The sequence below is a fragment of the Stigmatopora argus genome, chromosome 8 (assembly GCF_051989625.1).
Source record: "Stigmatopora argus isolate UIUO_Sarg chromosome 8, RoL_Sarg_1.0, whole genome shotgun sequence".
In the NCBI taxonomy this organism is placed as follows: domain Eukaryota; kingdom Metazoa; phylum Chordata; class Actinopteri; order Syngnathiformes; family Syngnathidae; genus Stigmatopora; species Stigmatopora argus.
In genome coordinates this window covers 12,709,814-12,723,185 of record NC_135394.1, presented here as the reverse complement: position 1 = coordinate 12,723,185, position 13,372 = coordinate 12,709,814, and the positions used below count along the sequence as shown (strand labels likewise).

General features: G+C 39.3%; 1 protein-coding gene across 5 annotated transcripts in view; it reads right to left on the bottom strand.

Moving 5' to 3' along the window:
• Positions 1-5,753: 5,753 nt before the first annotated feature.
• tle2b (TLE family member 2, transcriptional corepressor b) overlaps positions 5,754-13,372 on the bottom strand; it is a 64,610-nt gene continuing 56,991 nt past the window's right edge. For 4 of the 5 annotated variants that reach the window (XM_077606915.1, XM_077606916.1, XM_077606914.1 and 1 more), the window contains 10 exons: positions 12,133-12,300; positions 11,767-11,908; positions 11,485-11,654; positions 11,044-11,120; positions 9,834-10,083; positions 8,753-9,000; positions 8,515-8,662; positions 8,289-8,439; positions 8,128-8,204; positions 5,754-7,505 (listed from right to left, as the gene is read on the bottom strand). In XM_077606915.1, coding sequence (XP_077463041.1) covers positions 7,398-7,505; positions 8,128-8,204; positions 8,289-8,439; positions 8,515-8,662; positions 8,753-9,000; positions 9,834-10,083; positions 11,044-11,120; positions 11,485-11,654; positions 11,767-11,908; positions 12,133-12,300 — 1,539 coding nt within the window. In that variant the 3' untranslated portion in view covers positions 5,754-7,397. The remainder of the gene's footprint in view (positions 7,506-8,127; positions 8,205-8,288; positions 8,440-8,514; positions 8,663-8,752; positions 9,001-9,833; positions 10,084-11,043; positions 11,121-11,484; positions 11,655-11,766; positions 11,909-12,132; positions 12,301-13,372) is intronic. The other variant, XM_077606917.1, reaches the window with a different exon arrangement.

Genomic DNA, 13,372 nt, shown 5'->3' with positions numbered 1-13,372 from the left:
TTACTATACATGGTCTTTTTTACGAAAAAAAAGCTACTATACATGGTCTTTTTAATGAAAAAAAAGACTTACTATACATGGTCGTTTTTTCAAGAAAAAAGCCTTACTATATATGGTCGTTTTTTACGAAAATAGCCTTACTATACATGATCGTTTTTCACGAAAAAAGCCTTACTATACATGGTTGTTTTTCAAATAAAAAGCCTTACTATACATGGTCGTTTTTTACGAAAATAGCCTTACTATACATGGTCGTTTTTCACGAAAAAAGCCTCACTATACATGGTCGTTTTTTACAAGAAAAAAAGCCTTACTATACATGGTCATTTTTTACGAAAAAAGCCTTACTATACATGGTTATTTTTTACGAAAAAAGCCTTACTATACATGGTCGTTTTTTAAGAAAATAGCCTTACTATACATGGTCATTTTTTACGGAAAAAAGCCTTACTATACATGGTCTTTTTACGAAAAAAAAGCCTTACTATACATGGTCTTTTTTATGAAAAAAAGACTTACTATACATGGTCTTTTTTATGAAAAAAAGACTTACTATACATGGTCGTTTTTTTCAAGAAAAAAGCCTTACTATACATGGTCATTTTTTACGAAAAAAGCCTCACTATACATGGTCGTTTTTTACAAGAAAAAAAGCCTTACTATACATGGTCATTTTTTACGACAAAAGCCTTACTATGCATGGTCGTTTTTTACGAAAATAGCCTTACTATACATGGTCATTTTTTACGGAAAAAAGCCTTACTATACATGGTCTTTTTTACGAAAAAAAAAGCTACTATACATGGTCTTTTTAATGAAAAAAAGCCTCACTATACATGGTCGTTTCAAGAAAAAAGCCTCATTTTACATGTTCTTTTTTTACGAAAAAAATACTTACTATACATGGTCGTTTTTTCAAGAAAAAAGCTTTACTATACATGGTCGTTTCTTACGAAAAAAGCCTTACTATACATAGTCGTTTTTCAAGAAAAAAGCCTTACTATATATGGTCGTTTTTTACGAAAATAGCCTTACTATACATGATCGTTTTTCACGAAAAAAGCCTTACTATACATGGTTGTTTTTCAAATAAAAAGCCTTACTATACATGGTCGTTTTTTACGAAAATAGCCTTACTATACATAGTCGTTTTTCACGAAAAAAGCCTTACTATACATGGTCGTTTTTCAAGAAAAAAAGCCTTACTATACATGGTCATTTTTTACGAAAAAAGCCTCACTATACATGGTCTTTTTTTACAAGAAAAAAAGCCTTACTATACATGGTCATTTTTTACGAAAAAAGCCTTACTATACATGGTCGTTTTTTAAGAAAATAGCCTTACTATACATGGTCATTTTTTACGGAAAAAAAGCCTTACTATACATGGTCTTTTTACGAAAAAAAAGCCTTACTATACATGGTCTTTTTTATGAAAAAAAGACTTACTATACATGGTCGTTTTTTTCAAGAAAAAAGCCTTACTATACATGGTCATTTTTTACGACAAAAGCCTTACTATACATGGTCGTTTTTTACGAAAATAGCCTTACTATACATGGTCATTTTTTACGGAAAAAAGCCTTACTATACATGGTCTTTTTTACGAAAAAAAAGCCTTACTATACATGGTCATTTTTTCCGAAAAAAGCCTTACTATACATGGTCGTTTTTTACGAAAATAGCCTTACTATACATGGTCATTTTTTACGGAAAAAAAGCCTTACTATACATGGTCTTTTTTACGAAAAAAAGCCTTACTATACATGGTCTTTTTTATGAAAAAAAGACTTACTATACATGGTCGTTTTTTTCTAGAAAAAAGCTTTACTATACATGGTCGTTTCTTACAAAAAAGCCTTATTATACATGGTCGTTTTTCACGAAAAAAGCCTTACTATACTTGGTCATTTTTCAAGAAAAAAGCCTTCCTATACATGGTCATTTTTTACAAAAAAGCCTTACTATACATGGTCATTTCTTATGAAAAAAAGCCTTACATTTTTTTACGAAAAAAGCCTTACTATACATGGTCCTTTTTTAATGAAAAAAAGCCTTACTATACATGGTCGTTTCTTACGAAAAAGCCTTACTATACATGGTCGTTTTTCAAGAAAAAAGCCTTACTATACATGGTCGTTTTTTACGGAAATAGCCTTACTATACATGGTCGTTTTTCACGAAAAAAGCCTTACTATACATGGTCGTTTTTTTACGAAAATAGCCTTACTATACATGGTCATTTTTCACGAAAAAAGCCTTACTATACATGGTTGTTTTTCAAGAAAAAAGTCTTACTATACATGGTCGTTTTTTACGAAAATAGCCTTACTATACATGGTCGTTTTTCACGAAAAAAGCCTTACTATACATGGTCGTTTTTCAAGAAAATAGCCTTACTATACATGGTCATTTTTTACGGAAAAAAGCCTTACTATACATGGTCTTTTTATATGAAAAAAAGCCTTACTATACATAGTCGTTTTTTACGAAAATAGCCTTACTATACATGGTCATTTTTTACGAAAAAAGCCTCACTATACATGGTCGTTTTTTTACAAGAAAAAAAGCCTTACTATACATGGTCATTTTTTTACGAAAAAAGCCTTACTATACATGGTCATTTTTTACGAAAAAAGCCTTACTATACATGGTCGTTTTTCAAGAAAATAGCCTTACTATACATGGTCATTTTTTACGGAAAAAAAGCCTTACTATACATGGTCTTTTTTACGAAAAAAAAGCCTTACTATACATGGTCTTTTTTATGAAAAAAAGACTTACTATACATGGTCGTTTTTTTCAAGAAAAAAGCCTTACTATACATGGTCATTTTTTACGAAAAAAGCCTCACTATACATGGTCGTTTTTTACAAGAAAAAAAGCCTTACTATACATGGTCATTTTTTACGACAAAAGCCTTACTATACATGGTCGTTTTTTACGAAAAAAGCCTTACTATACATGGTCGTTTTTCAAGAAAAAAAGCCTTACTATACATGGTCTTTTTTACGAAAAAAAAGCCTTACTATACATGGTCTTTTTTATGAAAAAAAGACTTACTATACATGGTCGTTTTTTCAAGAAAAAAGCCTTACTATACATGGTCGTTTTTCAAGAAAAAAAGCCTTACTATACATGGTCTTTTTTACGAAAAAAAAAGCCTTACTATACATGGTCTTTTTTATGAAAAAAAGCCTTACTATACATGGTTGTTTTTCAAATAAAAAGCCTTACTATACATGGTCGTTCTTTACTAAAATAGCCTTAATATACATGGTCGTTTTTCACGAAAAAATCCTTACTATACTTGGTCATTTTTCAAGAAAAAAGCCTTCCTATACATGGTCATTTTTTACAAAAAAGCATTACTATACATGGTCCTTTTTTAATGAAAAAAAGCCTTACTATACATGGTCGTTTCTTACGAAAAAGCCTTACTATACATGGTCGTTTTTCAAGAAAAAAGCCTTACTATACATGGTCGTTTTTTACGGAAATAGCCTTACTATACATGGTCGTTTTTCACGAAAAAAGCCTTACTATACATGGTCGTTTTTTTACGAAAATAGCCTTACTATACATGGTCATTTTTTACGAAAAAAAGCCTTACTATACATGGTCTTTTTTTAACGAAAAAAGCCTTACTATACATGGTCGTTTTTCACGAAAATAGCCTTACTATACATGGTCATTTTTTACAAAAAAAAAAGCCTTACTATACAAGGTCGTTTTTTTCTAGAAAAAAAGCCTTACTATACATGGTCGTTTTTCACGAAAAAAGCCTTACTATACATGGTCTTTTTTTTACGAAAAAAGCCTTACTATACATGGTCGTTTTTCACGAAAATAGCCTTACTATACATGGTCATTTTTTTACAAAAAAAAAAGCCTTACTATACAAGGTCGTTTTTTTCTAGAAAAAAAGCCTTACTATACATGGTCGTTTTTTAAAAATAGCCTTACTATACATGGTCATTTTTTTACGAAAAAAGCCTTACTATACATGGTCTTTTTTTTTACAAAAAAGCCTTACTATACCTGGTCTTTTTATATGAAAAAAGCCTTACTATACGTGGTCGTTTCTTACGAAAAAAGCCTTACTATACATGGTCTTTTTATATGAAAAAAAGCCTTACTATACATAGTCGTTTTTTACGAAAATAGCCTTACTATACATGGTCGTTTTTCAAGAGAAAAGCCTCACTATACATGGTCATTTTTTACAAAAAAAGCCTTACTATACATGGTCTTTTTCTTCAAGAAAAAAAGACTTACTATACATGGTCGTTTTTTACGAAAAAAGCCTTACTATACACGGTCGTTTTTTACTGAAAATAGCCTTACTATACATGGTCTTTTTTAAAGAAAAAAAGCCCTACTATACATGGTCATTTTTTACAAAAAAGCCTCACTATACATGGTCGTTTCAAGAAAAAAGCCTCATTTTACATGTTCTTTTTTTACGAAAAAAATACTTACTATACATGGTCGTTTTTTCAAGAAAAAAGCTTTACTATACATGGTCGTTTCTTATGAAAAAAGCCTTATTATACATGGTCGTTTTTCAAGAAAAAAGCTTTACTATACATGGCTGTTCTTTACGAAAATAGCCTTACTATACATGGTCATTTTTACGAAAAAAGCCTTACTATACTATGTTGTTTTTTAAAGAAAAAAAGCCTTACTATACTATGTCGTTTTTTAAGAAAAAAAGCCTTACTATACATGGTCATTTTTTCGAAAAAAAGCCTCACTATACATGGTCGTTTCAAGAAAAAAGCCTCACTATACATGTTCTTTTTTTAATGAAAAAAAGACTTACTATACATGGTCGTTTTTTCAAGAAAAAAGCTTTACTATACATGGTCGTTTCTTACGAAAAAAGCCTTATTATACATGGTCGTTTTTCAAGAAAAAAGCTTTACTATACATGGCCGTTCTTTACGAAAATAGCCTTACTATACATGGTCATTTTTATGAAAAAAGCCTCACTATACATGGTCGTTTTTCAAGAAAAAAGCCTTACTATACATGGTCGTTTTTCAAGAAAAAAGCCTTACTATACATGGTCATTTTTTTTTACGAAAAAAGCCTCGCTATACATGGTCTTTTTTACGCAAAAAGTATTTCTCTTTTAACAAATTAAATCCTATACATTTTCTTTTTTTTTAATGAAAGAAAATGCCTTACCAGTGTTCGTGGTTGAGTGCTTACCGTGTCGGCCTCACAGCTCTGGGGCCTGGGTTCGATTCCAGGTCAGTCCACCTTTGTGTGTTTACATGATCTCTCCAGGCCTGCGTGGGTTTTCTCCGGGTCCTCTAGTTTTCTCCCACATTCCCAAAAAACATGCACGGTAGGCTGATTGGACACTAAATTTCCCCTAGATGTGAGTGTGAAGTGTGAATGGGTGTCCATTCCCTCGTGCCCTTCCGTTCGGCTGGCCACCGGTTCAGCTGGGAAAAGCTCCAGCACCCCCGCAACCCTAGGGAGGATAAAGCAGGTTCAGAAAATGTATGAATGAAAGAAAAAAAGCCTTACTATAAATATACGTTCTAACAAGAATAGCTTTACAATACATTTGTTTAAAGAAAGAAACATTACTATACTTGGTCTTTTTTCCACAAAAACTAACCTCTCTATACATTGTCCTTTTTTTATAACAAATAAAAGGTTTTTATCACCTGTGGCAAGCGGCGTTGCTTATGTTGTGCGTGTCAGTTGTCCATTTTAGAGAAAAGTCATCACAAGGATGAACACGTGTGAGGTTTATTACACACACCTAATCATATTAGCATCATTCTTTATACAGCACGCGGGATGGAAGGAAGACGCAACGCAATGGGACGAAGCCTCGGCGTTTTCCAGGAAAAAAAAGAAATACATCAGCTGGTAAATGAAATAAGAAAAAAAGCAAATGCGTGCCCATCATACATTATATACTGTACATACATACAGCCTCGTGTGAAAAGGAGAAAAGTCGCATTGTGGCTGACAGGCTGAAGGCAGGCAGTCAAAATCATTAACATCGTAGAAACGTCAAATTCTGTAGCTGCGTACTTGGCAAAAACAGAAAATAAATAGTACTCCCATAAACAATGCAATAGGCGTGCAGCTGGATAATTGTACTTTTTTTAGATTTTAGTTGCACACTGTACAAAAAGATCGTTTTTGAGCAATTCCCATCATGGCAAAATGTTCTATTATTTTCCAAATTGTTTTTTCCTTTGCATTTTTTTCCAATTCCTAATCCATTTCAGTTTTTTGCTATATAGCCGAAATCCGAAATTCACCTACTGGCAAGTTCTTTTATAAAGACAAGCCTTCGACCAAGAAACGTATAAAAAAATAAAAATAAAGTAACAGCTCCATTTGACACATCTGCTACAGGCAACCTTGAAAACATCAGAGACACGCAGATAAAAAATGAACACGAGTGGACTGAAAAACCTGGAAAGAAGTACAAAATCGTTGATATTTAATTATATGAAAACAGGCATATTGTGTAACTTTTGAGGAGTCATGGGGGTGGGGGCGGGGTCGCATTATCGGCAGCGTCTGATGGCTGTCAGGAGAACAGAACGACGCTCATTAGATGGCGTCAGAAGGAAATAAGAGATAATAAGCAAGGAGGCTGTTTAATTGGCTGTGTATCATTTTCTGGAGGGGTGGGGGGTGTCCATCCCTGGGCGACGTGGGGGCCCACCCCGGCTCGTGTCACCTTATGACAGGCAAAGTGTGCGGCGGCGTGGACCTCATTACAGCCTGTGTACGGCCGTGTGTGTGCCTAATGAATCGACAGTGCGTTATCAGTGCTCTTCTGGGGTGGGGGGCCGGGGGGCTGCAGTGGGGTGATTTCCCTTCCTCTGCTGAGCTCTTAATCAGGAAACAGCCTTCATTAGACAGCCTCCTCCTTTTCATTTACATTCCTTACTCTCTCACACACACACACTCGCATGTTATGCTGAACGGGCTAAAGCTAAAATGCACAAGTACTTTTTAACCCCTTCACTGCCAGGAGGCTCGGTATTTTTGACTGGGACGGCCTAGTCCAGATGAAATGGGACCCCTACCGTCGCCAATAGTTGAGGTAAAATGTCACACAGTTCTTTCCTGTGTGCCCTTTTGGACTTTTTTTTTAATCTTCAGTAAGAGCCAATAATTCAAATGTTGCACACATCTTGCACTACCATACCCTAATCTTTCCTGTCCCATAAGCAAATAACAATACACGTTATACTAGGCTTCAAGTGCATTTTAGCTCCATCCCGAAATTCTGCAAGAAATCCCGAATTGCTGCTTCTTGCCATAGACGGAGAGAGCGGAAGGAGTGGGCGCCTTCCACAACAGTACGGATGTGCGAGCGGTTGTCGAGGTATTTCCAAATGTCCCCTTACTCAGTACACCACCTCATAGACGGTGGCCTTCTTGTCACCCGATCCCGTCACAATGTACTTGTCGTCCGGGGACACGTCGCAGCTCAGGACGGACGACGACTCCTTGGACTAGACCGCCAGGATGAGAGAGAGAGAGAGATGAGTCATCACAAAATGGCCATAGAGGAATTAGCAATTCAATCACATGATAAACAGACTGACTCATCCCGACAGACCCTGGGGGGTCATCGGCAGCAATGTCAATAATCCTGGTGTTAACTGACGCCCTTGGTCAGAGCTTGCATTGGCACACGTTGACCTTTCAGGAGCATCTTGGCTACAAATTTGGCTCAAAATCAATCGTTTTTGCTGTCACGCACAAGGATATAAAAAAACGACTTGAAGGGCACAAAGCTCATCTGCCTAACAGTGCTTCTCATGTCCTTTTAGACATGACCTGAAGTTTGATATTGTGAAATTGTTTACTCTGATTCGAGGGTTCATGCCAACTAGATCTCATGTGGGCCGGATTAGTTTATTTCTGGCCCAAAAAGTGAACTTGAAAGTCCGTTTTTAATCCATTGTATGCCATTAATAATAAGCGATGGCCAATTCATGTAAACCAGAGGAATGGATGGTGAGAGCTAGGTGTCCCAGTCATAATGGATTGGACAACTAGCTCAGTCAAAGAGTAAATCGAGGACCCATAAAGAGCTGAGAGGGAGCGAGCGAAATGTCAAAGACAAGTCACCTGGAAAATGCTGGCGCCGTAAGGGGTCCTCCACGCATTCAACAGGTTGTCTTTGCCTGTGCTCACAAACCACTTGCCTGGAAAACGCACACATATACACACACAGGTCAGGTGAAGACATGGGAAGACGCAGGTGTACACTTGTGGGTGAGCGTGCTAACCGCAATAGGCGAACTTGAGCGAGAGCACGCAACTCTCGTGAAGATGCAGCTGGTACTTGTCGGGCTTGGACACGTGAAGGACTTCCACGTTGCTGCTCTCCATTCCCACCGCCAGCCACTCCCCCGTCGGACAGTAACCCAGGGAGAAGATCTGAGCGGGTAAACGGCGACAGTTTGACACATGGCCTGAGCCCCGCCCACTCCTCCCGGCAACCCGGGTGGGTACCTGCGACGTGAAGTCGTGCTGCTGCAGTTGGCGTCCTTCTCTCAAGTCCCAGCAGCGCACCGTGTTGTCCAGTCCTCCCGTCCACAACTTGGTGCCGTCGTTGGAGATGTCGATGCAGCTGGCTCCGTCCGTGTGGCCCTGGAACTGTCTGGAAAATGTGATTAAAAAAAAAATGTATTGCCTGAACGACTGATTCCACGTCAACGGTACCCGCTTTCTGCGTCGTCTCCGGGCGTACCTAACGAGCGTCTGGTTGTGCAGGTCCCAGACCACGATGTTTCCGTCGCTGCAGCAGGAGAAGCACACCTTGTTGTCGGGCGAGATGGCAAGAGCGTAGCAGGCGGGCGCCGATGACGTCAGCTCGGCTTTGATGCGAGGGGTGGGCGTGGCCAGGTCCCAGATGGACAGCGTGCTGGCCTCGCCGCCCACGATCAGCGTGCGCCCGTCGGGTAGGATCTTGCATGAGCGGATGTAGTTGTCACGGTTCTGTTAGCATGAAAGGAGAAAAACATTTTTTGTCTTCATAACATTTATTGCAGTCTGTATACATGTATATATATATATTTATATTACTGTATTATTGTTATTAGAGGAGGAAGACCTGTCAAGTCGCCATAATTGTTGTTGTGTTGTGGACACAATCATTTTGAGCTATTCCTCAGTTATTTGTGGAAGAATCCCAATTAAATTTGGTAGGTATATTCTAAGGACGGATAAGGATAGATCTACATAACCCATTTTTGTGTGTTCTTTATCGTATAAGGGCAAAAGAGGGCATACATTTTCTGTAAATTTTCCAGTAGAGTGCATGCACGCACAGCTCATGGACTTATTGATGCCTGTGTTGCTTGTAGGTCATGAGTTGGCCAGTGGAGGAGAGCCTTCAGCCTGTAGTGGCACTTTAATGTTTTTTGGGGGATTTTGTGAATACTGTATGCTCAAAGGGTGGAACAGAAAAAATTATGCTATGGATCGTATCTTGGTTTTACATTCATTTAGCCATCGGGCTAGCTGCATGTTACCCTTAGGGAAAGTTAATTCCAGAGAATGAAATTGTAAAAAAAATGTTTGACTACTTATATTCAGGTAGCATATATATATATTCAACATGGTTCCTGTATGCCATGTTTTTTCTTTCTGCTGGTGATCTTACCAAATGGATGCTGAAAATACAACCCAGATTTCATAACCTAGAAACATGCCTCTGCAACCCTGAGGTATCCATGATGCCAAAAATTTGTATGGATAATATGCTATTAATAGAAATTAAAAGTTTTAATTTTTGCATATTTGAAATAAAGACATAAGACTTGACTTACCAGACAGTCAAGCTGGGCCATGGGACTCTTGCTGCCCGGCTGGCTGATGTCCCATACCTTGACGCAGCCTTTTCCCCCCGTGTAGACGTGGCGCGTGGATGTACTGATGGTGACGGCACACACCACCTCGCCGTGGCTCAGGCTGTGGATCTGCCGGGCGTGACGAGGGATGCCCGGACCCAGCAAAGCGTCCGGCGGGAAGGGCACTGGCTGCATTTGACCGTCGGCGCTCACGTGGAACGAATAAGCCCTACGCATCACAAACAGACAAGAGTCCTTGATGGGCCAGGAAACACTAAAATAGAGGCAGTATTTACACAAAGATGATTTCATCTATAAATATGGCACCAGAGAGCCTGCGGCGTCTTGCACCAACAGGCACACACATCAGTGACATTTGTCGAAATGGGCCGGGTCGGCATAATGGCATCTTGTCTCACAATGCGGAGTCAATGTGGCAGTGCTAATGGAGGATCAATAGTGGAGCAGGTGCTAGTCAGGGGCTATTGACGTAAATCGTAACCATGTAGGGAGGGTGGCCATAAAGATGTTTGTTGTCTTTCATAAGGATTCCCGGAGAGTAAAAGGGGATTAAAAAGGAAGGCTGGATACAACTGTATAGATGTAGCTTGACTTCCAAGTTGTATTCCTATCATACCCTTGGGAGTTCCTGCAAAACTTGTTCATCTAATCAACTTTTCCCAAGGAAATGCTTTTAATGTGATAATTTGTATTGTTCCTGCAGTAAATGGCACAATTATAGTAATCACCATATATTAAAAAGCAGAAATCACATCATAGGATGCAGAAAATCCGTTTTTGCAACATTCTTTGCTTTAATTAAAAGAAAATGGGAGCCTCTTTGCCAGCAGGGTGCAGTCTAATACAGCCATAAAATAAAATAAAAACGACAGCTTTCACACCAGGGCTCAATAAAGTGGTTGGTTGTCATGATATTGTCTGTCTACATGGTTGCTTCATCTTTTGTGTTTAAATGTGTATTGCTTAACTGCTCTTCAAAAAAAGAGATAATTGAAGATTTTCATCAGTGCATCTGTTTGTGTTGTGTTACAATTACGTTAGCATTGTTTTGGTCTACATTTTATTTGCTTTAAAGCCTCCCTTTGAGGATTTCCTCTGCCGAATAAATTTTTCACATGTTTTTGGTTCAACTTATGATTGGCTAGGCGTGACCCCCCAAACAACTCACGGTTTGCCGCCAGATGAACTGGGTAGAGAAGATGACAAGCCAGGGGCCCTCAGGTGAGCTCGAGAGTCATATGCCACCTGGTAGAAGGGAGGATAAAAAAAGGCCAGGTTCGTAGAAGACAATATAAAATCTTGATTCTGTCATGCAAATGTGCCTTTGACAGTATTCCCTCGTTTATCGCGTTTTTTGCGGTACACCACGAAAGACGGGGCACTACTGCGTAAATATTTTCCGCAGTGTTCCCCTGTTTTTTCGCGGTTTTCCACGTTTCGCGGAGTACCGCAAATACCGCGATAAACGGGGGAATACTGTCAAAGGTGCCAAAAATGTGAAAATGTATCCAGGCAAAGCCTGATAAGATACAAAGTATGTTTTTGTGGGTGTCAATTCCGAGACCTTACTATGAATCAAACACAGATACAAAGAAATGATGCGGCTCACCATGGGGCTTCGAGCGTAGGCGCTGGCGGCTGCGCTGATTTGGGGTGACAGAGTCAGAGCCCCGCCGAAGCCTCCGGGGCTGGCCAGCTCGCCGTTGAGTCCTGCGTGGGAGACCACGCCAAAATGAGCCGGGTAGGAACCGGGGGGCACGGACATGGGGCTGCGTAGTGCTGGGAAAGGCCGGGTGAGGAAGAGCATAGGGAGGATATTAAGACAGAACGCACAAGCACGGGAACAGAGGGGTTGGGGGGAGGTTTTCAAGTTAAAGCCCGGATTTCTCACCGAGGGGGTCGGCAGAAGACGCCGCTTTGCTGACCAGGCGAAGGCAGGAAGTGCTGGGACCAGCAGCTCCGGGTGTCAGGGCCTCACGGTGGGATGGCGATGGCGTGCTGGACTTGGACAAGGGCGACTGGGATTTATCCATCTGTGTACAACAAACGTGGAATATCACTAGAAAGACAGATGCGGTTTTTGAGTAAGGATTATCCGGGTTCACACAGTACTTCAAGGTGGATTGACTACACCTTCCAATCCAATCAGATGTTATAATGACCAAGGAAAATCATTGAAATAGGTTTGGGATCTATTTTGAGTGACTTTAGAGTATATTTAGCGAAGAAGTATTCATAAAAAGGAGTAGTTTCTTGCCTGTGCAGGATCCTTGGCTTTGCCTGCAGCGGGGCTACATGGGTTCGGAGTGGAGGGGGCCTCGGCAGGACCCGAGGAGCCCGGAAGCTCTTTTCTCAGGGCAGGTGCTCGGTCCAAACCGTTACCACGGGGAGAATGAGCTGGACTGCCTACAGGGGAGTTTGCCTCCTGATTTGCAACGGGAACACAATAGGGTCAAATATTTGATCTATTAGGTCAGTAACATGTGACAGCTAAATTGAACTTGGGATGAAAAAGGTCCTAAGCAACTATCCTTTGTTCAAATAAACAGACTTGTTATGAAAAATTGCCACTTTCATCTTGTTGCCTATGGTATTGCATTTTACACTATTAAGGTATTTGATTCTTAAAACAGGAAATTTTGGGGTCTTTCTTTCAGTTTTTCTGCTGCTGGTGAAAGGTATGCTTACAAAAGCATGTCAAATCACATTTTAAGAACGCAAACCTTGAAATGAATATTTTGGAGGTTAGAGTTGCACCTGAGAATCATTGAGAAAAAAATGGAAAAAATGCACTTTCGCCTTCATTTGGGCTTACTTGATGTGACTTGATTGACAGTGATAGGCGTTCAAATCACTTTGACTGAGCTTAACACTTTTGTCACCATGAAACCGGATCACTCAATGCCAGCCTTTATAATAGAAATGTATTTGACATCTACAACTTTCAATGGCAGTCAAAGATTTAACATGAATGGTAACATTCATTTTAATCCCAAAAAATATGGCTTTTATAAATGCTCTATTGCCATTTGGTGTTTTTCCACCTAACCTTTGTGGAGCAAATTTAAAAAAGGCAAGCCAACTTCTCAAATTCAACCAAGAAAATGGATTAAGTCATTGTCCATAAAAAGTCTGTAGTCCGCCTCTCATATACTTAATCCATGCTCACACCACAACACCATTTCAGATGACTCAGCCTCCAACTATATTATGATATATGGGGAACAACTCAGCAGCGTACAAGAGCACATATCGCCTTCATATATTAAAAGAAAAAAAAGATGGCTTTTCCAGCTGCGTTCATCACTTTATCTAAAAATCCTGCCTAGGGCTTCTTGTGCTTGGCATTTCTGATCAAGTCAGCAACTGCAGTATATACACACACACCCTCACACCTTTTTTTCTGTTATTACACATTATTATCTGCTTTTTTTGCCGGTTCGCAACAAGGGAGCACTTGTGTGTTATTGAGTCAGGAAAAAAAAAAAGAAAAGTGA